This window comes from Varroa destructor, unplaced genomic scaffold, assembly GCF_002443255.2.
Source record: "Varroa destructor unplaced genomic scaffold, Vdes_3.0 BEIS01000001.1, whole genome shotgun sequence".
NCBI lineage: Eukaryota > Metazoa > Arthropoda > Arachnida > Mesostigmata > Varroidae > Varroa > Varroa destructor.
The window spans coordinates 44323372-44349445 of NW_019211454.1; the positions used below are offsets into that span (position 1 = coordinate 44323372).

General features: G+C 41.2%; 1 protein-coding gene and 2 long non-coding RNA genes across 6 annotated transcripts in view; 2 read left to right on the forward strand and 1 right to left on the reverse strand.

Moving 5' to 3' along the window:
• The window catches only part of LOC111252867 (uncharacterized), a 59777-nt gene extending 40126 nt beyond the window's left edge, over window positions 1-19651 (forward strand). Inside the window, exons 3-4 of one of the 4 annotated variants that reach the window (XR_015330505.1) lie at window positions 12222-12381; window positions 14081-14221. Coding sequence is in view for 1 of the 4 variants with exons in the window: in XM_022811425.2 (XP_022667160.1) it covers window positions 14081-14268 (188 nt within the window). In the remaining 3 variants the exon portion in view is untranslated. Of the gene's footprint in view, window positions 1-12221; window positions 12382-14080 lie in introns of those variants that run through there. The other 3 variants (XR_002674387.2, XR_015330503.1, XM_022811425.2) reach the window with 3 other exon arrangements.
• On the reverse strand, window positions 14015-24951 carry LOC147758690 (uncharacterized). The gene is made up of 4 exons (XR_015319367.1): window positions 24831-24951; window positions 20414-20556; window positions 15299-15365; window positions 14015-14243 (listed from the first exon to the last, which is right to left on the reverse strand). It is a non-coding gene; the product is annotated as an uncharacterized LOC147758690 (long non-coding RNA).
• On the forward strand, window positions 20409-24858 carry LOC147758691 (uncharacterized). The gene is made up of 3 exons (XR_015319372.1): window positions 20409-20550; window positions 21407-22383; window positions 23208-24858. It is a non-coding gene; the product is annotated as an uncharacterized LOC147758691 (long non-coding RNA).
• Window positions 24952-26074: the final 1123 nt, after the last annotated feature.

Below are 26074 nucleotides of genomic sequence, written 5' to 3' on the forward strand. Positions count from 1 at the left end.
ACCCAATATCACTGTTGGCCTACCTAAACGTAACACCTGATTCATACTAGAATTGTTAACCTAACCGACGTACCAATGCATAGTAACAACTTTGATGCAGGGTCTGAGCGGAGTTAGGGTATTTCCGTTGTACTGAATACGCTTCTTTCCCGTCGAATAACTTCTCTCGGTCGTCTCTGTCCACGTCGCATTGAGAAGCATTTGTATAAATGCGTTAATGAGGTGACGCTTGGCCTTTGCACACCATAACCATAGACTTGTTGTCGAATATAGACGTACACCTCGAGACCGACGGGCAGTCAAATAATCACAAGTTAATTAAAGAACAATTCTATGGATGACAGAGAGATAAATAGGCTGTGGGGCGTATGCATATCCTTGGCTGTTTAGAGGTGAATTGATAAACGTACGCAAACTAACGCAGCTAAACGTTACGGTGCATTGAAGTGCTGATGTGCCGCTATGTTATACGCATTCTGGGAGCATCTCTGTGCTAACATATATGTATTCAATCTATTGACGGGCCCAGAAATACGACGATCAGTCCTTAACCCACTTTCGCGCTTTACCGAATTCTCGGATGTATTTCTGATATTTCGAGTTTAGTCTAAACTTTGTTGAAATCGTAAACTGTGAATGGGAAAGATAGGACTAAAACCTGACGACGAAAAATCCTGTCTCGACAGACAAGCGCGCACCTGAAGTAATCGTATTTTTCTATATAAATTCTCACTTGTGTAGCAACAGGAAATACAATTGGAATTATTTAGCATTGTACTCTGCTCATCGTACACGAGTTCGGACATCTGCGACAACGCGTATTCTCTTATTCATTTATTTAATATAGCCTAAGTGCCGGCATTAGAAATCAGACTGAGTCGCAACAAGGTGTGAGGTAAATGAAGAGGTGAGGGAGTTAGCGACTCATAGAACGAAAAGTATGCTGAGGCAACGATGGAACTTCGTTGCAGTGGCAACTATTGCAGCAATACTCATCACAACCGTGACCAGTATTACTGTAATACCTCTTTCTTATAAACAGTACAGTTGAATCCTTCGATTATGTATCGCACACTGCCGCGTACCCCAAGCCATTGAATAGCACCTCTGTACCCCCAACAGAAAAGAATGTGATAAAAGCGGGGAGGGGAGGAGAGGGGATAGGAAGGGTCGTATAGGAGATTCAATAGGATGCGTCTATCGATCTCAACAAACCGTCCGAGAATACCTATTTTGCAGAATCAAACAGCAAGATCGGCCTAGGTGAACAAGCTGCAAACTCCCCTGGCTAAAAGAATTATCGCCGCATATTTGTCGCGTTATTCTACGCTCGCCCCATGCGAGTCTCTAAGCTGAGCTCGCTTGGTTACTATATAATGAATAGGATATGGGGTAAAATATATCCTTCCGTAGGACGTGAACATGTGCGTGACCGAACTGGAGCCATGTCAGACTTTTTGATGCTGGTTGGCCTTGCAACAGCGAGCTAGGTGTTCTTATATGATTGCAATAAATTGAGACTAGATGGTTGAAGAACGCTGTTGTATGTGACAAAATACAATGGAACCTCTGCTAAGATTTGAAAGACGTTTGTTGACGGCGCGCTGGTACAACGCTGTACCAGCGAATCATTGTGATCACGAGAAACGAAGACAAAGAAAGACATGCGGAGGGGGCACTCTGCCGCCACGGTAGTAGGGGAAGTTACTGGCTTTTCGCAGCAGCCTATTCATAATGTTACGTTGAGGCTTATGTTGAGCACACACAATGCTGAGAGGTTCGCAAGCAGTTACTCCCGGTCGGTAGGCAAATTAGTTAAGCTTCTAGAGCAGGTACTTACGCAATGGAGAAAAGCTTTACTATAAATATTATTTCAAGACTATGTGCTTCGGCCAGGTATTCCACGATCCTTGTCTTTAGACTGCTCGTCCAACCCGAAGATAGTTCAGGTCGGTCCACAGCCAAGTCTCGGATGCGTATTAGACCCTACAGAATACAGGTAATTTTGTTATTTTTATAGCCAGTGGTCGATCGCTTGCAGACGATACATCGGCCGCCTAAAGAGAAACAAACTGTGGGTAAAAGCAGACACGGACCTAACCATCTAAGAATCCGCCCCGTGTCAGGAAGTACGGGAATAGTTTCCATAGTATAATAGTTGACTGGCCATTGATATGGACATAGTAAAATTCCATAAATATAATTCAGTGGAGATCGTTTGTACTGAAGAACCACAGACCTGTGAGCCTGTTGTTAACTCCGAACATAACTACTATCCAACGAGACAATGTGACATTCGCCCATGCTAACGTATACAAAAAACAGCCCATTTATAATGTACTGTGTGAAACGCTGGCTTGAACATCTCTCCACCTCCAAATGGAGAGCCATCGTTACGTCCCGTCCTGTACAAGACGAGAGTAGAGCAGCAGTAACAGAACTAAACTGAAAGCGATGATGTAGCGAGACGTTTCTGTAAATTTTGATTATACCAGGAACTAAATCGAAATATCCGATGTCTTTCGAGTGCAGCCCTTTGAGAAAATATTTTCCCCTTCTTCTTAAAGTTTTTTTTAATCATGTGATTCATCTATCACGAGCGACGCCACAAGTCCTTTTTAAGCTGTACTACTACAATGAGAATTTACCCTACAGTTGAAACTGATCTGAGCAATTTCTGTAGTCTAACGGCGACGTTTTGCCTCTGAAGTGAGCTGTCTACTGAATACGTGGTGCTCAACCAACATAGATAATGCAGATATAAATGTTCTCACGCGATGCTTGAGATCTAATAGGAGCGTCTGTGACGATTTTCGATCTTATCTTTTTCAGCTCCGGATTTCTTTCAGTTTCAATTGCTGTGCTCCACGATACAGAATAGTTTAAGTGAAGATATGTCGTTCTATAAGGTGAAGAAAATGTTAAGACTAGCGCTAAAAGTCGCCTGGATAAGCGCCGCTTGAATGCTTACTTGGCTTTGTTATGTCACGCCTTACCTAAGCACAATGAGATATAGTCAAGCAATAGCATTACATTACGCTATGGCCAGGTCTGTATGGTACTCTACCCGCGCGCATATTTGAAGATTGAAATTTGAATCGTGTTTACGCTACGAAGTCGCCGAACGGGTGGGAAAGCCTCGTTATAGTAACTGCGGTCGAATGCGATCCTACTGTAACAGTCGTTTTGTGAATGAGGACTAGCTTTACTAAACTGCTAATGATCACCTCTCTAGAAAATGAAACAGGTTAGAAGTAAAGAGCTCGCCAAGTAGTGAATACACACCACTGTTCTCTCTCTAGTCCGATAGTCTGGGAATTTATAGTCTTACCGTACCATAATGTATCCGCGTCTATTTCTAAATGGCCGAACGTTTCGCGCCTACTCGCCCCTTGTTGTGGGCACGTAGAGTGATACTATTCAGAAGAGACAGCTTATGGCAACCCAATGATTAACGGTGAAACTATACTGAACTCAGACTTACTCGAGTGCCTCAGAGTATTCAGCTGCACCGTGATATCCCTATGCATATGCACGTAGATACGTGATAACGTAAAGGGCATAGAAAATTAACTAATGCCTTTTACCGAAATATATATATATCATTGTAGTAATATTTCCAGCAGGAAATTAACAATGTCACTTAAATAATCAAAAGGGAAGATTCTGATCACACCCCTGTAAGAACGATGTCTCTGATCATATGAAAAAATGCATTCAATAAGATCAGTCGAACAATTAACGTTCGCCTGCAATGATGTATATTCTTTACAAAATAACTTAAGCAACAGAAACAAAATGATTCAAAGTGCGTTAGCCTTATCGTTATCTCTAGCGAACGAAATGCTGGTCATTTTAAATCAGTAAGTTTGACGAACTATGAAACATACCCGCCTTCGAACGAATACTGATTTGGTACTTCGGACTTCTACTGCCTTCCCTCGTCGTTGGCACAATCTCGTAGAAACTGTATTGCACACACATCAACAGTTTTCATCTCTTCTTTATCTCCGAGTAGAGCCTTAATCATCAGTGGTCAACGTAAATTGTATGTATATAATGGCAGTTGTCTGTAAAATTGTTTCACGCGTATCTGCCTATATACGACACATGGCGATGCGACTTGCAATGACCGACGGCACTCAGCGGTCGAATATAGAGGGGAGCGGATACAGGACGTTAGGCTCAAGAAGCCTGAAAGTTGTTTTCGTCTTCATCATCTACTGCTACGATTTGTTCTCCTTTACCTTTTCCTGCCTGTCGCAGTTGCAAACACAGCCGACTTGGTGATGCTCACAAATTCGCAGGCGGCTCTGTATTATTTGCATTCAACTTAGCAAGGGACAACTTATTGTGTCTTCACAGACACGCCTAACATGGCGTGTTACCAGTCGGCTGTTGAGTCTCTGGGCGTCCGCCTGTCGCGTTTGTCGAACGAGATCATGCGGACAACAGGGTGATAGCGTTGCTTAAACGACGCCACCTTATCGTTTTGTTTGTAACTTAACCGGCTGCAGCAGAAGTAACTATAGGGGGTAAATGATAAGAAGAACGAAGGTAGCCCAACTGTTTCAATTTCACATGAAGCATGCAGATCTACATCCTTCCTTCAGTCGTGCAGTCGATTTTGCTCTCTAGATCTTCGTCCGCCATCTTGCAACAGGTAACAGAAGCATTCAGAGCATACGAATAAAAAGTTTTTTAGCGGGCATCTTAGCCCCTCGATACGCAGAGTAAACACTCTACGCATTTAATAGAAAAAATTCATAATTCGAACTAGTCTGTTTGAAGTTTGTTTAGTATCTGGGAGAAACGTTCCACCAACTGATTAAACGTATCGCCCCTTCATTCTATACGGCTACAGGATGACAATAGCTACCAAATAGCGGGCAATATCGAGGTCGATAAAGCAGATTCTACAGTTGGTCGCCTATTGCTTTGACTTTATTTAATCAACGTACGGCAGTATAGATTCAGTGAACAGATGCTTTTCTACGGGACATAGAAGAAAAAACTCCCTAACAACGTTTTTTTCTTTAGCTTGAATTTTTAGACTGATGACCAATAAATCGATTGTTAGTTCGAGCATTCTATAGAGATGTACAACAGTAAAATTGAATTTCTTACACCGATGCTCGAAAGTCAGATACGATCCTACATGATGAAAAAAGTTAGGGTCTCTACATGTACTATAAACTGTATCCGTTTGGTCTTCGCAAAGGTCAGTCGACTATCATAGCCGTCCGGTAAACAGTCCTGTAAGCCAAAAATAATTCCGACGCAGCCCCGATTCACGCTATTAGACTGTATCACTTTAAGTGATGTTAACGGTCGTTGATGGCGATGCTGTACGATACCTAATCTATGGTATTAGACAGGGATCCAAAGTGGCATTTAGTAGTTAGCTTTTGACGAGCTAGTAAGCATATTTTCCAGCAGGACGCTTCGAAATGTCTTTTTAATAAATTTATATTGTAGGGTAGCTCTATTTGTACAGGCGAATGAAACGTTTGAAGCAATACTTGAAAAGGCACTATCCCCGAACGCTCGGGTAATCGGAGTGTTTTTTACGTGAATTTGTTCGATGTCTTCTCTACATAGCTTGAACATTCCTGCTTTGTTGTTGTTCAGTGTGTTACATTGCCTTCGTATTTAGCCTCATTTGGAGCTTGGAAAGCCCGTTTTATTGCCCACGATTCAACAAACAGTCCAGCCTGCTTAGCAGGACGATTTAAGAATCTTCGACATCGGCAACATCGACGGTCGTTATCTTTGCTTTAAGTTACAAATTGCTTTTCTTTATAGTAGCTGATGCTTAAAGTTGTGATATTTATTCTAACTTACTAATTGTAGTGGCTTTAGTTGGTTTTCGTTTGTGGGTGCCTAACCGATCACGCATTTGCAACGGTTGGAATCGTCAATGAATGAAGTAGTTTGTCTGCCGTTCATCGGCTTCTCTTTTTGCTAACTTGTATCTATTTATCTATCCGTTTGTGTGCAGGGGTAGAATGCCAGCTTTGTTAGCTATCGGTGGCATGTGTAAGCTATATATCGTGGGTGGGCAAGCATTCGCTTTAACCACTGCCACCGATGTTTGACTGATGGTCGGCCCTCTATTAGGTGTTATGTCGGATACCGCAGCGACGGTGGCTACAAGTCGAATAGAGATCGTTACGGGGATGTCTTTGGTTCGGCTAGTGTAGTGCTCGTACTCTAAACGTTACCAAACAAAACAAGCGACACAGGACAGGGCAAAGCAGCGTCTTGGTCAATAGTAAAGACTATGTTTGTCATGCCAAGCGCGCGCCTCAACTTTTGCCTCTACTATGTGCCTGATTAAACGGATACTACAACTAACCTTAGTCACATATACGTCTAGCTAGACAATCAATATGGCGACCTCTGAGAGCAGCAAACTAAAGACGCTGACAAAAGTAGGGCTACAGCTTTAACCGTTGTTGTTAATGAAAAGTGTCACGACGTCGTATCAAACAGAGTTCACCTATCAAATAAAATCTAGCTAAGTAAAACTTATGTCGGAGAGCCGTTGAGCGCTACCGCTGCCACGGCCGTTTCCAGTTGCCGCTGAACGTGGAAAGCTGCTTGTTAGTCCGAACAAAGCTCAGATCGCAGATACTAATCATACGCAGAAAGGCATGACACCTGAGAATGGGTATTAGACCCTTAGCTTCTGCAGCCAAGCGTTTCAGGCGTCATTTTCATAAGTTATGTTTGCTGGTGAACACGACGTGGCACGTTTTTGCGCGTTGCGTCTGCTATTTAAGCCGCTAGGTATAACTTCAGACGGCTGGCTGCCGGCATGAGACAGAGCATATCTACGCCCGGATTGGAACCTATATTGTTACGTGTCCCTAAGTTCACTAGGCAAGCACGTTACCGACTGGGATATCAGGGGGCTAGGTAAATTCTGACCTAATAGGGGCACACCGATTAATAAAGCGAATGAACTCCGACGGAAACAACGTAGTACCTGCTGGGAAAATAGGTTTTTAGTTATTCTGTTAGCTTCCGCCTGACGTGATCTCTACAGCCCTTGAACCCAGTCCTGAACAGTTGTTGTGATAGTAATAACATCAGTCGCAGGCCATTTATGAGTTTTTGAGCCTTGCCACTGTATAGTCCGCCACAAATAATAACATGACTTCACGTTGTCTTTGTTAGGTCTGACAGTTGATATAATTAAGCATGACGGCAACTTGGCCATCTGCTAGCCATTCCGAGGACCCATTTTCCTCCTATATAATTTACTAGTCCTCGATGTATGTATGACCATTCTAGGCTTAGGCTAGGCGCATATCATTGCAGATTACACCCGAAAAAAGCAAGCCCATTGACGATTGCTGCTGGTAAACCCGGAAGCAGCACGACCTGCAGCCACTTGCTGGTGACGAGCTGGTGCCATTGGCTGTTCGTTTATTGTCACTTCTTTAACGTGCTCACCACCCCTACTCATTATCCGGCGTTTTGAAGCCAATGGTAATTAATACCATCGTTCTGGCGACGCGCAACCCAGTGAGTGCCCTAAGTAGCGGTTAACACTATAACCCTGTCAACCCTTGAAACAGAGTTGCACGATTGGCGTTATTGTCGTCCATTCGCGGTCACCCAAGTTTTAAGGGCCATATTATTTTACAATGATGTACATTGGTTTATCAGCAACGATTTGTCAACAGCTTGGCACTATTGCTCACTTTCGTACTGACCAGTCTGCAGGCCTGGCACCCCATCAAACCGCCGAAGATACGAGAATAATAATAATATCTGTCCCAGTCGTTACGTTGCTGATCCCCTAGCACCGCTGAACTGTATCGTAGCCATAATGCAGGCTACAGGTTGTCTGAGCGCACAGAATTGAGCGAATAGAAACTGCTTCACTAACGGTCATCGCCAGACACGGAAAACGGTGGTGGTAATCTTGAAACGTATCTGTTTCTACTGTTGTTCATCGTTCTGGCCTCTCGTCTACAGATTTGGTTGCCGTTCTTCCTTGAACTTAGAGATGTACCTAGCCCGTTTAAACATAGAACCGTAGATGCATGGTGACTTTAACGATGGTTGACGTATTTTTTGAAATGCGCGAAAGCTGGTAACAAACGCCGAGAACAGGTAGGGAACTACGCTCCCCAACCTGATAAATTAAGTAGCGCTGGCAGTCGACCAAATCGGCAACGGTACCTGCAACGATCTCACCAGCGATAGTGGCAAGAAAAAGAGTAACAAAAGCATATCAGAAGGGCTCGCAAATATACCTGAAGGAGTCGATGTGACTTGTTCGATCCAAGCTGCATTCTAGCTTCGAGATATTTTCGTTGTTTAGTTACATCGGTCTGATTGTCCTTGGGTTATGGGTCGACAGTTGTTATAACTCCATCGGAATACACAGCAGTGGCATTGGTGCTGGTATTATTAGTTCAATCTGAAGATAAATGCTGTCTCCTTATGTCGCCGCAAGCGTCGTCGTAGCAAACAAACGGCAGGCAGCGGTGATACAGTAAGTAGCTCGAGATTATCTATATACATATATAATATTTTGGAGAACACTGGAAAAGCGTGCAGTTTAAGGCGTTCTGCGGTGTGGGGTGGAACTGGGTTCATGTTTTCTTCGAGGTCTACACTATAATGCCTATGGCTTGTTCTTGGACACATTTAGTGATACGGTATGTGATACTCAAAAAAAATTATCTTGAGATTTAGCAATGTTAATCGTCTGCAATAGATGCAATCTGGAATGGTCCAGAGCGGCCGACTAGGTTTCCTAGAACGAGTGTTACGGAAACACCTCTGAAGGAAGTGATTTTGCTTGACAAGAACAAATGGAACCTACTTGTAAGATGTCAATTATTGAATATTGTAAGAGAGCTAATTCGCTCAAGAAGCTTGAGTAATGTATAGCTTTTAATCGACTGTGCGACGTCGCGACAACCGATAAAGTTTTCCCTAGAACAGTAAATATCTTACAGTATTGCTCAGATGAGTGAAGCGTTGCTATCTGATTAGCTGAAAAATATGACTGATAACCATCAGTACTTCAGTTTTTTCTGTTAAAATTCTCCGTTTTCGCAGTATCGATGGTGGCTTCATTGTAGCTCTTTATACTCCGCTTTTGGACGCGATTTTAGCGACCTCCAAACATCCAATTAAACGTTCAGATCTGAAATACATTGAAAAAATTTGATACTACTTACGATAGACACCACTGTTACGCAGCCAGCTTATTCTATAATAATAATAATAATAATAATAATAATAATAATAATAAAAAACTGCCTATTAGTACCCTTAAAACTTCACGTTACGTCAAGTAGTAAGTATATCTTTGTTTCTTGAGGTAGTTTTAAACAATTCAAATAGTTATGGAAGTTCAAAGTTGTCTCTATTTGTTCTACTCTTCACGAAAATAAGCATATTCATTATAATCCCACAAGTTGTTACATGTTCATTATATTGGTCAATCAAAATTCAGTGTTCTTTGCCCGGTCTATTAGTTTCTCTATGGCCGCATACGATATATTACGTGAAAACTGGTTATATCTATTTCTATCAGCTCTATGTTCTATCTATCTATACTCAGCGGTCAGACGGATTCATTTCTCACGCCGCTATCATTCACTTCTTTCTATCTTAATTGGCCTTTCGAAACGTTAACTGGGACCTGTCAAGGTCTCATTTTTTTACCTATGTCCATTAGTTTTTGAGAAGCCCTATAACTACCGTTGGTGCCGTAGTATGCATGCATCGGGGTCATGTAAACGAGACCGTGATACGAACGTTAGTTCGTGGGTTAGTATTTTTCTAGCGTAGTTGTTGTTGTTTGGAGGGCGCGCGGACTTTCGTAAGTTCCTATCTGAAATGGGGCCTACTATCGTCCAGGCAGGCTAGCGAATTACCTGAACCGTGTGAGAACACACAAGGTAAACTCAGTCTGATCGCACAAAGTTAGCGTTAACCGTGTTACTGACAACAGACAAGTTCTACTTCGAATATTGATGATACGTTTTCAATTTTGAAACCATCATATTAGAAATAATAGCTATGCCGTCATTGCCACATGGAGAGGTATAGGCGACATTGAGAACATGAAAAGAACTTTTTGCTATATTGTTACTTCTCTATTAAAATTACTGTCGTTTGAAACTAAAGCTCATAGTTGTCGATATGTTTGCCTGTCTCGGATGGATAATCCAACAGTTGCTCTAGCACAGAAACATAGAAACACATAAGTGATGGTGCCATATTAAGCGTTGCATTGTCATGCCACTGCCGCACATATCGCTCACCGCCGCCATTCTACCCCATCATAGCCCCAAGTAATCCGTATGAAAAAACGCAACACTTCCGTCCGATACCGCTATCCAATAAGCAGAAGAAGACATGTAGAAATAGAACCAAAGCTCATATCGAAACGGGCTCCATTTTATCCACGTTTATGTGAACTCAACGCGGACTAACTAAAGTGTGCACCATCATTACAAATCAGAATATGAAACGTTTCCCGTCTCATAACCAGTAATTTGATTGCAACTCTGTCTGGGTACATTTTGCAGCTCAATTGCACGACTTTCCTGCCTTAGCAGCGGTGATTAGAGCAGTATCGGCGCTTTAATTTCTGATAAAATTAGAGTAGCGGCAAGAACAGTTTTATAGAGACCATACTGATTCATGTAGGTTTCTTTGTAAACGGTTAACAACGTCAATATATGGAAAGCAGAGGAAAACCGCCGGGCAAAGATAGCTGGGCTGATTCTATTTCGAAACACCATTGCCTCCAAACGGATATTGTGACATACGTACGCATTTACGGACTAAGGATACTTATCAGTAACAAAATACATCCTAATACACGTGCATAAATGCGGTCGGGCAAACGTCTTCTGAGTGTTTAAAAAAGTCTCTTGACGGTTTAAGGGACTTTGTTCTATATCTGTTGCACGTAGCAAGGGAGTATAAAGTACAATGAAAAGATGTATAAAAAAAAGTGAAGGTGCTTTGTTCGTTCAATGAGATTTTCGCCTCGTACTGCATACGTATCCGCCCTTTCAGAGCACTATGGAAATTGGGCCGAGTCCAAAATCTTTCTCCTTACCTTCCAGAAAGACTTGTAATAGGTATAACTACTAGCATGTGTACTTGATCTAAAAGAGAATAAATAATAAAGTCACAGTATCCACGAGTTGAAGATCCAGTCTATATGTAGGCGTAAGATATGCTTTTGTATGGTCATCTCAAGTACGATTTGGTTTTCTACAGTTGTCGGATGTTACGGCTGTTATTCTAATGAATTCTCAAAGCACCAACCAAGTAGGAAGATCTGGCAAGAAGCCAAATAGGTATTTTCTATCCATCTCATTATCGTATATATACAAAGATAGAAACCCGCGACTCAATCTGGTAGGTAAAGGTCAAGGGTACTGAGCGGTAAATTTGACAAAATTCAGATTCGAGGCTTTCAGTGCACCGGAGCTCTCACCAGATCAGTCCACGTATCGAGGTGTGCAGTTAGCGCCAGTTAGAGTTTTCTATTATACATTGCGCGAAATGTTTGCTACTGTTGCAAACAGGCAGGCCTATTGAGGACCTACAAAGGAGGCATAATTTGAAGGCGGAAGTGCTAATAGAACAAATCGGGATGCATTTTTATTTAAACATACAATTTCTGTTAGCGTTCTATTACTATTCAGCGCTGCTTCTCATCTGGCAACATATTTGCCATTCTTGTATTTATTTTTAAAAATGCCATTGATATATACATATACCCGACTCGAAGTTGATCAAAATGAAGATCTGGAATTGGTCAGATTCTTATCAAATGTTGAATTAAAAAGATCCACTTTGGAGCAGCTGCCGTTTTTCGCCTTGGGAGAAGAACAATTTTAATGTTCTGAGTTGGAAATTAGGAAGAATAGCATCTAAGATGAAACACCCAAGTTATTCGACGTTCTATGCATGTTAATAATACAGCACGGCAAAGTGGCGTACTTGCTGGCTTGGGTGTCCATCTATGGTTCAAGTTTTACGTCTGGTTAGGCATAAGTGTCCTATGACTGGCTGCTTTTGAGACGCTTGGGCTATACCAATTTTATGTATCCTCTAACTTGGTATGTTTTTCTTTGTTACACCGAGAATGAATGCACAAATAAGGTTTTATCATTTGTGTTTGTTTTTATTCGTTATTTTCTGCGGACATGCTCCGCTCGTTTCAGCCCGTGCACTTAACTCGATCTTAAGTGACGCCAATTGTTAACGCTCAGCCCTGCGTTACCGCCATTCGGGGCAGAACAAGCGAAGAAAGACCTCGTTCCTTGAAGCAAGAATATATATTTATATAAGCTGTTGTGAAATAATCGGTCCGGTGCCCGATGGGTAGGTATATGGTTGATCAAGAAATCGATATGGAAGATATAGGGTTAAATAAATGCATCAAATGTGCTCCGAAAAGGACATGCACTGTTAACGAAACATGACAACGCTACGCGATCAGTGGCGTTGATAGAATAATCGTTTCTACTGGCCTACAACTATGTCGTTTACGACTTCCAACATGTTGCATCTATTGTATATGGGAGTGTCCCTTTGATTTGGAATAGAATATGTAGTTACCATGATATTAATGCTTCATATAAGGTAAAACTTACGCAAAAAAACATACGAATCATCGAATTGTTTACTTAATGACAAAATGTGTATAAAAGAGGTCCATGGCTTGTAAAAATTCAAAGAATCATGTACATAATTGACATTTAACATTTAAATATCGGCCGAATGGTCAACATATTTTGACATCTTTCGTCAAAGTATTTCAACATATAATAAAATTTAATTTAAATTTAGAAATTTTTTAAACGCAATATTAATCTAAAGCAACAACGTTTCATTGAGCTAAAAACTAAAATGTTCAGTTGTTTGACACGTGCAGCTCATCAGAAAAACTTTGAAGCCTATTCGTCGTCCTAAAAAAGGTACATAGCCGGAATATATATATTAGCTTGGCCTTTAGAAGCATTATTGCAACAAAACACATGATTATCTTTCTAGGAGAGGCCTTTCTACGGACATGATTCACCTCTACATTCACCGCGTGTTACTAATTCAATGATAAACATTGTCGTTTCGTTTGTGCGAATACGCCTATTTGTTATAAACATAATGTTGTATGTATCTTATATTAAACGAGTATCGCAGATATTCTCTACTGTTTTTTTACTTGAGAAAGCTTGAATTCGGCTCGAGTTCGAGCTTACGAATTTTAATGATGTACTTGTAGAGAATTACGTTATAGGTTTCAAGTTGTTCCTGTTGTGTCAGATTTTGGCGTTCGTGTCATCTCTCTTTGCTGTAAACTGTATCCGAAAAAACGAAAAATTGTTTCAAGACTAGAAAATAATTTTTAAATAATTTCATCCTAACCTGATGTCTGATGGAAACAGGTGCTCGTAATTTCTTCCTGCTTTGCGCGCCGTGAATTGTATCAGGGAGACCTTCACGCTATGTCATCTATATTATTTTACTTATATTAAGCATCTTTTGCGACTGTGGTCAATCATGCTGGGCGAAGGCTCCATGTCTTAGTAACGCACAGTACGAGCGTCAAGCGTTCGACTGTGTGCACCTGCCAAGCCTTAGTATGCATAGTCGCGACCTTGTCCTGCTTTTACCTAAGACACCTACATGTCGTCGATTAACAATGATCTGGTAACGCTGATCCGACGTCTGATGATACAAAATTTCGTTCTGTCTTTGTTGGTAGCAGCTTGATGTTACTTGACCTTTTTTTTGATATGAGATGCCCATATTAACCCAGTTATGAGGATTTCGACGTGAAAAAAGCTGTGAAGAAAATTAATCAGATAAAGCTAAACGCTAGGAACAACAACTAACGAGTGGCCATGTCAGAACTATATGCTTCCTTCACATTAGATAGAATTGGTGTAACGCTAAGTGGGTCGATCGTATGTATGTAGCAGCTATCGCAAAATTAAAATGATGAAATAGCATATTGTCTCTTTTGTCGAGTAAACCACTATTTTATTTCTTTTTGCGCTGTTCCTTGTCATTCTTGTAGGCTCATCGGAGGCGTCCATGTCAGGCTCTAATCGTGGCTCGCCTCGCAACAGGATCTCAGGACCTTGTATCCTGCCACAGGATCTCTCATTCAATCGACCGCAGAGCTTAACGCCAGCGTCAAGCCCAAACTCTATTCCGATCTCCAGCAGCAACGACGAACCCTGTTTAACGCCACAGCCAACGTGAAACAACTTCATTCATCCAGAAAATTATAGTGAACCAGTTAGAAATGTTAATGGTAACTGAAAACTGGCTATAGAAAGGACGATGTGGAAACAAATATTGCTAGACCCCAAATCGACCGAAGTGGGCCGATTTAAACTATCCGGACCCGAGAACAACTGCGGCGTCGTTACTAGAAGCAACTACATGTTCGAGGCTATCAGAGTGCATAGAATAGAATGAAAAAATAATATCTCTAATTCAGCCTAAGTGCAGTAGTTTTTAAGTATCTATACGGGCTGTTTTCCCGAGAGATTCTGTGTACCACTGGAAGTAAGGGACACTCTTTGACTTTCAGTTCAAAATACAGTTTTGTACTATATTTTATAATACCAAATAGGAAATAGAGAGAATCAACAATATAATAAAGCTGCTTCGGACCAAAAGTACATCCAATAACTCCGACAGTGCGGTACAGGTAGACGGGACGTGCTGTTGACCCACATTGGAAGTATATATATATATATATATTAGTTAACAGTAACGCACAAGATCAACCAAAAAAATACAGAAGATACAGAAACCCAATGGGAACCACCTTCTTATGTGAATAGAGATCGAGTGAAACGCACAAAAATTGACCAGAAAAGTTCAGAAGCTATCTATCAACGGTTATCTTTATTTTTTCGAGATCTTCATAACTACCTGAGTACGCACAATATTCTGAGAGAAATGGCTAGTCGATACAATGACCCATTTTGCTAAGAGAACCCAATTCATATAAGAATAGGACAACGTGAAATTTAAACGGTACAGGGTTAAAAAAGCAAAAATCCATACGACACGCCAAAAATAGTATTTCAAGTGATTTCTATATACATCTATACAACATACATCTATAAAATTATGGGTAAAAAGAAACAGAATAATCATGTTATTTTGCAAGTTCATAATAACAGTGGCAACTACGAGAATTTCTAATTCCTATAAAGAATGTATAATACATCGATATTGATATATACATACATATATATACATACATATATACACGCACATTCATTTTCAAATCCCTGTAGCGTTGGGATCATCTCGCGCGGTCGATCATTCATTCAGTTTGACCTCTGTAATATATTGCCATTATTATGTATAAGAAACAGAACGATTTCGTTAACGAATTTTGGCAGAGCAACGAACAACAGATGCAGCGAACAGCGGGATAAGTAACGAAATTATGAATCATAGTAAAGTCGTCTGAAGAGCTCGTTATTTCGATATATACGCAAGTTTGTTGAATGGACTAAAGTGACGAGGTCCTTAAAACATATAAGGCGCATGTAAGTTGTTTCTGATTTATTTCGCTGCTCTTATTGGTTAGAAAAACGGAAAGAAAGCGGAAAAAAGAGGATCGACCTCGCGAAACACATCAAGACGTCAACAACTTACAGATTAATGGTTCGAATCCGAGAATTAACTGAGAAAGAAAACGAAATCGTATAACATCACCAACGACAAGCAATGTTGCAAACAGGTACTTCGAAGCTATGTTTCTTTAATCACAAAAAAACCATCGAGTCCGTTTCAATCATCTCAGTCTTGTACTAATGATACTGTAATCTCCGTAATCATAGTAATAGTTAGTGATTTTCGTACGAAGATGTTTGAAATTACAAACGATATAACAATACCTGCATTAGAACGCACATGGCGACAACGAGAAGATGCTAGAGGGAGGTAATGTCTATAAGGAACGAAGAAGTAACTTCGACGAACGAGGACAAACAAAAGGGAAAAACATTCAGAAGTGGCCGCTGGCCAGTTTTTCTTGCGAGGACGTACAGGGTACTGTAAAATGTAGTCAGTACTAAGTGGTAGTAAAACTGTAGCAGCGAAATGGACTAAAGGCTTGGTGAAGAGTCGTTCCAGGTGGACTTAAGAGATAGGAAACAACGTGGGAAGCGTGTTACATCGTTCGAATTAATAAGACTATCAAAAAAGCGAATTATAATCCTAGAAATAACTGCAAGTAAGGATCATCTCTGAGATGCCAAGACAGGATCAAGAGTGAGAAAAGAAAGCACAGGACGGTGTGTCTGCAAATGGGCCTCATTGCATCGTACCATTGCGCTGAAACACCTTAACGAAGGCAGGGAGGAATATACCCAGTTTGTATAAAGACACCATCATATATCAGGAAGAGGTGTACGCACCAAACGGCTAGGACAGACAGTGTTAGTTTAGAGGGGAAGTAAGCCAGCAGCATGGTAAACGCGTCGTCGCAGTTTGATCTCCCATAAGATGCTATAAGCAATGGCTAAATCAATGACTGTTTCCAGCAGGTGCCTGAAGTCACAGAAATTCTGCATTCGTCAAAGGAAGATTCTGCCACGCTCGTGACTTTGTGGAAGATGAAAATAGCGCCAGCATTCGACTTCTCAGATCGAACATCCTGGACGGTCTTACAGGTGGGGCATTGTAAAGAGGACCAGCAAAAATCCTGGTGTGAAGTAAGAGTAGTATGTCTCGATAGTGTATTGCTACTTTAGGCAGTAATATAAAGCAAGCAAATTACAAATTTTACTTTTCTTTCGTAAGGTCCATTATTACATAAGTTCAAACACCCGAATATCCTCTTTAATAGCAAACTAATAAGTTGATTTCTCATCTGTGAGCAAAAATGTCCTACTGACTTCTGTGTTATCTACGACGTCTTTATTGAGTCCAGTATCGTTTTCACGCTGCGCCTCAGATCGGTTAACTATTTGGACATCACGAATTCGACTAATGAGGGATGGACAGAGACGCATATGATTTTAACACTATCGACATTAAATATTTCTTCTTATAGACACCAACTATGCAATATACATTCTGCCCTGTGCTATCATCGTCCCTCGGTAGTAATCTTGTTCGGACATAAGGTGATTCCGTATTGAGCCAAAGTTCTAAAGCTGCAATGCTGCGATAAAGGTTTGAGTAACGACAGACGCTGTGTATGTAGAATAGCGAACCTGAGAAAGGCAGGCATAATTACCCAATGCAAAGTGGCAATTCTGATCGAATTCTGTGCCGCTTTGACGGTATTGTCGTTGGTATAGTCCTCCGGAAGAATTAATCAATGACGCTGTATAGGCTCTCTGCATCGCGTAGACAGACATGGTCCATGACAAAGCAGAAGTATCTTGCTTCTGTCTAAGCCATCTACGCCTAAGCCGCTATCTACGCCTAAGTCTGAGCCGAAGGTCGTGCCAAACGCTTCCAGGAGGAGCTCAAATGTGATATGAATGTATTGGTGAGACACCCATCCGGGGTGCCCCTTTAGTGAATGTATTTTTGTGTGAAGTTTCATAGCCTCTCGTTTTTTGAGGGTGTTGTTGTCAGTGGGGACGGGACCAAGCGACTAGCGGCGGGCAGAACTTACTTGCTTTGAGGCTTAAACGATGGGTCACCGGGTTAGCACATTTCCAATGAGGTAATTATTATCATGAGCCCTTAGTTTTCTTGAGGTTTGCTTTATTTTTAATGCCGTTATAAGTTTGTCTATTTCGCAGAGGCATATAGTTCCATCTATATGTAATAGTTATATTCCTTCAAACTGAGCGTATAAACGAAAGAATAGTCGGCTTGATCGAAAAACTTTTGATCTGTTCTACGACGACCCGTACGTAGTGTCTCGTTAACTACCGTAGCAATGCATAACAATGACTTTCCCCCCCGATCACAGCGAACGAAACCTGCCGTCAAGTCCCGTCCCGGAAGGTGCACCATGTAGAGATTGTTGCTTTTTAACTAACGTATTTTGGACCACAAACTGATATGGTGTGATGAATCGCGTTACCTGAGAGGGAGAAAGGGTGGAGACATACAAACAAGCAGACGCCCCGAGTGGGTGAGTGAGTGAGTGAGAAAGACGGAAGAGAGAGAAGTATCTGAACCAATAAAAGGGAAGATCGGCAAGTCATCTAACGGTACCACAAGATGCTACAAGATACTGTGAAAAAAAATGCTACAAGAAGCGCGAAGAACCACGAAACCCACGTTGTATCTAAGCGAACGAAATAAATGATGCCCGATTTACAGAAAAGTAAATGAAAGTATGATCGAGTAGTAACTTGGAGAAAGGGTCGAGGATAAGCGGAATAGCTAGTGAATAGTATTAACAGGGGCGGAAAGAAGTACGAAATATTTTCGCAGAGAAAAAAAGGCGAGAAAAATGAGTACGTCAACAAAAACGGATCAAATTTAGCATTTTTTGACAGCGCCAAAAATGGCGTAACTTTGGAAAAGCGTGTGTTTAGTAAGATAATTATAGTAATAAATAAGCCCGTGAAAAAGGAAACCACGCACAAAAAATGTAAACGTATGCTAATTATTGTCATGTCGGCGATATACTGCAGTAATAAATGGGAAATAAACTATGCAGTAAGGAATGTTCTGTTACTTGCGGTAGAAATGATGAACACAGAGCACAGTTTTGTACCCGTATACATTATTATGATAATCATTATTATTTTGATTATTATAAAATGTGTGTGCTTGCATTGAGTTTTCACAAAATGACAACTTCGAAAATAGGTTATAGAAAAAAATTATCACAAATGATCTGAGTCTAAAAAAACATCTCTGGTGACCAGTGACGATAGACGATACTGATATCCGCCCGCGGAGGTCAAACAAGGGCCAGTCAGTACACGAGTTCAATCATCTACCACCATAGTAATTATAATTATGAATTAAATGATCAATTTTTCTAACTAAAACAGGTGAATAGTGAAATCGACGATAAAATGTTTTTTTCTGTCAAGTATTCGTACCCTATTTTTTTATCAAATTTGTTGACATTTTGTCGTTGCGTACCTGTACATATGGGATGCACACCAAAATAATTAGTAAATGAAGGTAGCAGGCTACATAAGAACGAAACGGAAATGATCAAATTATTCTGCTGTTACCATTATCTTTCGTCTATGTTCGTGCCTGCATATCTTTGTATAAATAGGTAATGAGAAGTGTTAAAGTAAATCAAAAGATACGCACCTTATTCGTTAGTGGCATTTTTCTTATCTACTTAGTTAGATACACATTCGTAGGAGAAATCAGCTTTCAAAAAAAACATTGAATTATACCAAAAAAAAATACCCTGCGAAACCAGTTATCGTAAGGACAACTGCCTAAAAGGTGACTCATCAAATTACAAGTTTTTAGTCTTCACATGCCAGATCTAAAAGACACGACGCTATTTTTAATAGAACAAGCATTATTGATAGGTAGTGCCTCGGCTACGCATAGACCGGGAAATGGCGAGCTCCCATAGAGACTTTCGTTCTGGTGGGCTAACAGTTTAGTTAGCTTCTTTTAATTATTCTAGAGCTAATATTAAATGGAGTTAACAATGGAAATATTGATTGTATCTGTTCGTATCTTCTTTTCAAAATCAAACTCACCAATTTAATTATTATACAAAAGCAAGGCCCAGTGCGACCGGCTGTTATTAAATATGATATATAAAATTCGGCCTTCTTAGCAGGAATGAGCGGCCTGCCTTCGTTCGTTCGTTCGTGGTAGTCATAACGATAAAAAAAGTTTTAATATACTGGACATTCATCGCAGCGCTGGAAGCCGCCGCTCAGCGTCGAGCACGAAACTCACACAATCAAAAGCGGATAACAGAGCTTAGGTAGAAGGGGGCGGCGAACACGGCTCGAACCATAATGTCAGTCAGTCATTTACAGCAGAACCACTAAGGACGCCACTGTGTACTACGACACCATGATGACTCTTAGAGCCTTACAGAATGCGAGGCGGTCGCAGCGAGAAGAATACGGGTAAGTATTCTATCATCTGATTTGCCCTATCTAAGTCACTCAGTCATAAAACCAAATCAGAAGCAAAAGGGTCATTTAGAGCAGTAATACGTGTCTTTATGATGTCCCATTTGCAATAAAAAAGAGGACAACGATGAAGCTACCAGGAGAAAGTGAGTGAAACCGTCGAGTTGACAAGAATTGATTTCTGACGTAAAGTTTTAGCCCCTTTCACTTCGACATGCAGCGGCCGATCGCAAAAAAAATGGGAATTTAGAACGAAGACGGACATAAATAGGCTCTCAAATAACACGGCCTATTTTGTATATTTACTTGTTGAACGCATTCAAACCTAAAACAATACTCACCTTCGCCAAGAGTGGAGCCCTTACGTATTAGTGCTTGACTAAACAGCCACATGTTAATGCTATACGTGTGTCGACTTGTTGGATTCGGGAGATCAGAAGTACTGAACGTAGAAGCAATGCTCTGTCGTTGTTGAAAGGTCCGTCTGTGCAATGAGAATTCTGTTCAGTTGATGATGATCATAACACATTTCTAGATTACATACTTGTTTTACTATGATTACTGTTGGTTTGTTAATATGGCAGTTTCTAATGGTATCGCTAAGTCAACTTCCCCGTTGCTGTGAACTGTTCGTAAATTTGCGTGCTTCATATGAAAGTTGGTGTTACGCTTTCATTTCGCTCCGAATAACAGTGGGAACACGGAACTTCGATGCTATCTGCAAAGTTATAGCTGTTTATTTTACGGCATTTTCGTTGTTTTGAGCCTCTTTAACCTTTAGCTAACTAGTTTTGACATATTGGCTTATTACGCTGAAGGCACATAGTATGTCGCCAAGTGATCGCCCTGTGCGGTCGCTGACCCTAAGCGTCGAAGACAGATATCGGAGATAAGCGTCGGAGAAGATAGATTGTTTAACAAAGTTATAATAAATATATATACAAGATCAGTAGGTGATCTGATTTGTTAGCAATACAACATGCACGCATTACGTTGATGTGCTCACTTGCCCAAGCCTAGATCCACAAATATGGATAGGACCAATATAGGACACATTTTTCTTGTGTTCGTTCGTCTATGTAACTGATCTCTTGACTGCGTAGTATACTACGTAAGTCAATCTTCTATTTTAGCAAATTCGTTCGGTAATTGCTTCGTCCTCCGTTACACTTAGAGACAAAGCAGCCTATCTAAAAAAAAATTACAATGTAATATAACAAAAATTGAATCATTCTTTTCCTAAATCAAAATTTCTATTTTTCGCACTTTCTTGCGTTCCCTAGATACATATGTATACCAAAACACCCATTTATGTACATATATTACTATTACAGAGTCCCGTGAAACTTGTAACTCTTTGGCAGCAGAGAAATTTGCGGTTCGCAAGGACGCGTGACTCTCGAATGGAGCCGGCAGCAGCCATCGACGTTAGTAACATTCTTTCAAAAGAAAAGCTTCGGCCAAAGCGGTGTAGTTAGCAGTCGACATCTAACATGCGTATTGTAAGATAGTTTACGAAAGTCACCACGATGCTGTCTGGGGCGAGCGAAAGCAGGCGCACAAGATGAAGAATAATATGATTATGTAATAGATATTTATATGATGCTGGAAAACGCGTGTATATATACGTATATACAGACGTAGGTGATGTATCTTGGTGCTTGGAAGCATAGTGACACTAATGTTTGTTGGTTTCAATCGAATCACATCGAATCAAATCGAAAACAGACGCTACGTGGGCGTGTTGGCGACGTTACGCAGACGTGCGACGACATGGCTCAACCAATTTGGTCTAGCACTGCTCAAAGTGCTTCGTAGGTATTAATCACACATTAGCAATAAAAGAATGGATCTGCTTGAAAAATGTTGGCATCATTCATAGTTTTTCTCGGTCGTTGCGTGTGCTCTGCGTTCATGGATCCGACGGTTCAATCAGTCGATTACAACGTCATCGATCCATAATCAGTGGCTGGCAGCTTTGTATTTTCGACGTGATCTTTCATTCTGACGTAGCCTGCGGTAGCTCATCGATGAACGTTTGCCAGATCCTTTTCGTCCGTATGCGTACTCTCACTAAGCGTATAAGGTGCACGCTCGAGGTGGCCAGCTGTTTTTTTTCTGATATTCTACGATATAAGATGCTCTCTAAAACGTTACGTGAACTTTTCCCGGCAACCTTGAACAGAACCGAGAATTATAAGCCGCTCGATACAAATAGGAGTAGCTGAGTCTGTTGAGGCAGTGGAAAATGTTGGGCACACTAATGCTTGTTTTGTATAGTAATCAAGAAGAATATAGATAAATATCAAAGGTAGGTCGATTCAATTTTTTTTCTACGACAAGTATATCTTGCGTGGACCACAAGTGTTTTTCTATTTTTTAGTTAGCTTGTGTCAGAACGAAGCCTCTAGTGGCCTTATTTGCGATTTTTTTGGGTTAAGTATGTCAGTTTAGTCTGGAAGCCCTGTAAGGTTTAGCTAGGTCGTACGAGCGAATTCAGTGGTGGCGCTGCCGAAACAACAGGCCTACTTTCTGCTTTGCCTATTCTCCTTTGAATAACTGGAAGTGTAAAGATTTAGTTACCGATGTACCGAGTCAACAACGTTGAACGTCCGCAGGACTTTGGCCTTCTCGTCGCTACCGGAAACGTTCTTGTTGCTGCTGTTTGCTTTTGAATCTGAGTTTGGATCAACCGAACCCCATAACTTGCTTCGGGCAATCCCATGCCTTAATAATCAAAAAACGAAGGTTTACGAATAGCAAGGCTGTGAGAAAGGTCTGGACAAGGGCTCACACGGAACGATCCACTCTGTCAGTGAATGAATGAAATTTGCGATAATCATTTGATGCACCGACCTGTCCAGTAGAACTGTCGACGCAGAGTAAATTTGACATCTTCGACGAGGTGGCCAATACTATGGACGAAAAAACTTGGCTTCAAGTGCGTGAGATATAAAATCTCACGCACTTGAAGCCAATACGACCTAGGTCTGGCGATGGGATCGTTTACTCAAGTCTTGTAGTTAAGAAGCATAAATTAATAATACAAAGTTAGTTAACACGCTGATAATTGTATTTTGGCATTGTTTTTCGCTTGTTTGTCAATTTAACTTCTGGCTAAATTTATCTGTGAAGCCACACCTACAAAGTGCATCCACGACGCTTCCGATGTAGCAGATGGCACGTATCCTTACATACATGTGATTGGCTATGATAGCTACGAACGTGTAAAATGACTAAACGTCTGACAGCATTGAACGTTGAAAGAAGCGCTCTTGTTACTACAAGCTAGACGACCTCAATGACTCAAGTTGTACGGCTACCAAACGTTCAGGTGAGCCATTTTCGCCACTGGTGACGCCGAGCAATAATAATTCTAAGATCCTATCGGAAGAATACGCCATTGGTGCCCTTTTGTTGTCATTATGGCTGCTGTCGCCGGTTCAGTTACCAGCTCGAAGGGCACGCCGTCTTAGGAGCGACAAAGTAAATTTTCGCGCAAGATTGAATCTTTCTTTAGTCATTCTATATATACCAATAAAGTGTACTCGGAACCGTGCAGCTTTCGACAATTATAAACGGCTTCTGTGAGCTAGCTACTACGCGTAGAAGCAAGTTGAGATTACATATATTTTTTGATGCAGCAAGCTCGATGCGTGAAAACTTCGTCTACGCGTGGCAGCAGATGCGTAAATGGGTGTACAGGTGCGATCTGTTAGGCCGTCGGATGAGCCGCATTAGAACCAACGATTTCGCTATGCCAATTTTAGAGGCCCTCTAATATATACTTCTTTACACGTTTTTTCGACGATCGACTAACCGGCGCATTTGCGTATCGCGACGTCAACTGCTGACCAATTGATGCAATCCGCCCTTGCTAGAACTGAATAGCCTTCGTGGTCACGTCACGAGTTTCATCAGGTCGCGTCACCTCGCTAAAAAACGGCTGACGTCACACGGATAGAAGCATCTGTTTCAGGGTGAACACTTACCGATTCTGGGCTGTTTTTTTCGAATTTATTTTCTGCTAAATTGAACAATAGAGCTCAAATGTGTGCGATAGTCGTTCAGCGCCGCTTTGGATAAGCTGTCAATATTATGGTATGCAGCCACAAATGTCGCCGTGTATTTGCGAGTGGACAAAAAGGATAACGGAGGATAATTTAGCAAGGACTGGAATATCGGTTGGGTCTCTGTTCGCATGTTGCACGTACAGGTAACGTCAACCGTACCGAAGGTGTATCTGAGAAGATAGCGATAGATCGAAAACGCAGACAGTTGTGTAGCTCTCCGCTTGAGCTAGGATAGGTAGCCGCATTGTGGAGTGCAGGAACAAATCGTCCAAACGGTTCCACAACCAGCCTGTTTATCAAGACAGGCTTGCAAATAGTTCACAAAACCATTAAGACTCTAAAATCTTTAACCCGTATTAGAAGATCACTTACTTTCAGTTTCAGCTTCGGTCGATGACGATGCTATGTCAAGATCGGCTGAGGTGTTGATCTATCAGCTGATTGCGACTTCCTATGAGACGGTGATACGCCATTGACAGCAATTGAACCTTAGACATGTTAATACCTATGTATGCGCTGTAGTTCACAACAAAATTACCTACAAGTCATGGCTGCCTGCCAGTGATGATAGAGTCTGTTTGTTTTCGAGGTAGGAAAATGGCGTGTTCGCGATCTTTACAGCTAGTGTACACTGTACTACCAATTAATCCTACATGTTTACTTGCTTGTGCTTAGGCTAACGTACGGCTGTAGCATCTCCAGCTATGCTGGTCTTGCGCTCCAAGCTCTGTAGAACAAAAAATTATCATCGACACGACCATGGTGAAACTTTTAGACTGGCAAAAATTACGATGCAAATCGTTTACGGTCGAGGGACACACTGATTACGTACATGACACATAATACGCATTTGATGTGAAATACAACGATTCAACAAACAAAGCATATTCTGGGTCACTCTACGGTTTTCGTATCTCAACGCTTGTAGTAGCTGCACGTGCGTGCACAGGCCCATGCAGTTGAAGCTTATTGAAATCCGGAAAGAAACATCCGGAAAGAAGTGAACACAGAAAGAGGATATTCTCAAGAGCTTTTCGAAGCTGAACGTTGGCCAAATAGCTTTCTTAAAATACTAGGTTAGCTAGTATATAGAAGGGAAGGTACCGAGACAGTTGTGTTGTTACAGGTGGTTTAACGGAACTTCAACACCCTAACACCCACAAAGTTGCTGATATAAAAACAAACGCAAGTAGTTGTCCATAGTAAGTCTTTCTGTAGTTTTACGCATGTGCTATTTTTCATGAGAATGACGTTGAAATACCAAAGGAACTAGTTAGTTCTGCTCCTTGTTTTTGTGGATCATGACGGGCGGGTAGTGGCACTATGCCCAGGCAATCCAACATGCAATCGTTTAATATAATAATCACACCACCAAGCGAACATGTAGGGCTTTTACATTTTACTGCAAATTATTATTCATTTAAATTGGTCGTTAGAAGCAACATCTTTAAGAAATTTTCATCGAAAGAACCCATTAGCAATAATTTTTCTGCGGCTACACTTAAATTTGGATTCGTTTTTGTGTGAACTATTTTACCAGTATGCACAAGGAGAATCAGAAATATACCTGCGAGCAGATTATCCTACGACAAGCCGTGATATTTCCTCAACGAGCCCATTATAAAACACCAGCTCAAGTGGCGCAGTAGTGTTCTGATGTCATTGTTTTGGTAAACATTTCCCTGCTTGGGGTGACGGTGACGTTGCGGTGCATCAAATGGGTAGCAGTGAAACCCGGCCTATTCAGTTTAGCTTGGTACTTCACTTTCTGTATAGTCACCGCATTGAGGATTGTACTTCGATGCCAATTAAGAATTATAATTGAGCGGATTGCATGTTCGCTAAGCAGTATCTGTGCCGTTTCAGTCTCACCGTCGAGGAATAATGTAGACGAAATGATTCTTACATGACATCCATGCTGGGGGTACA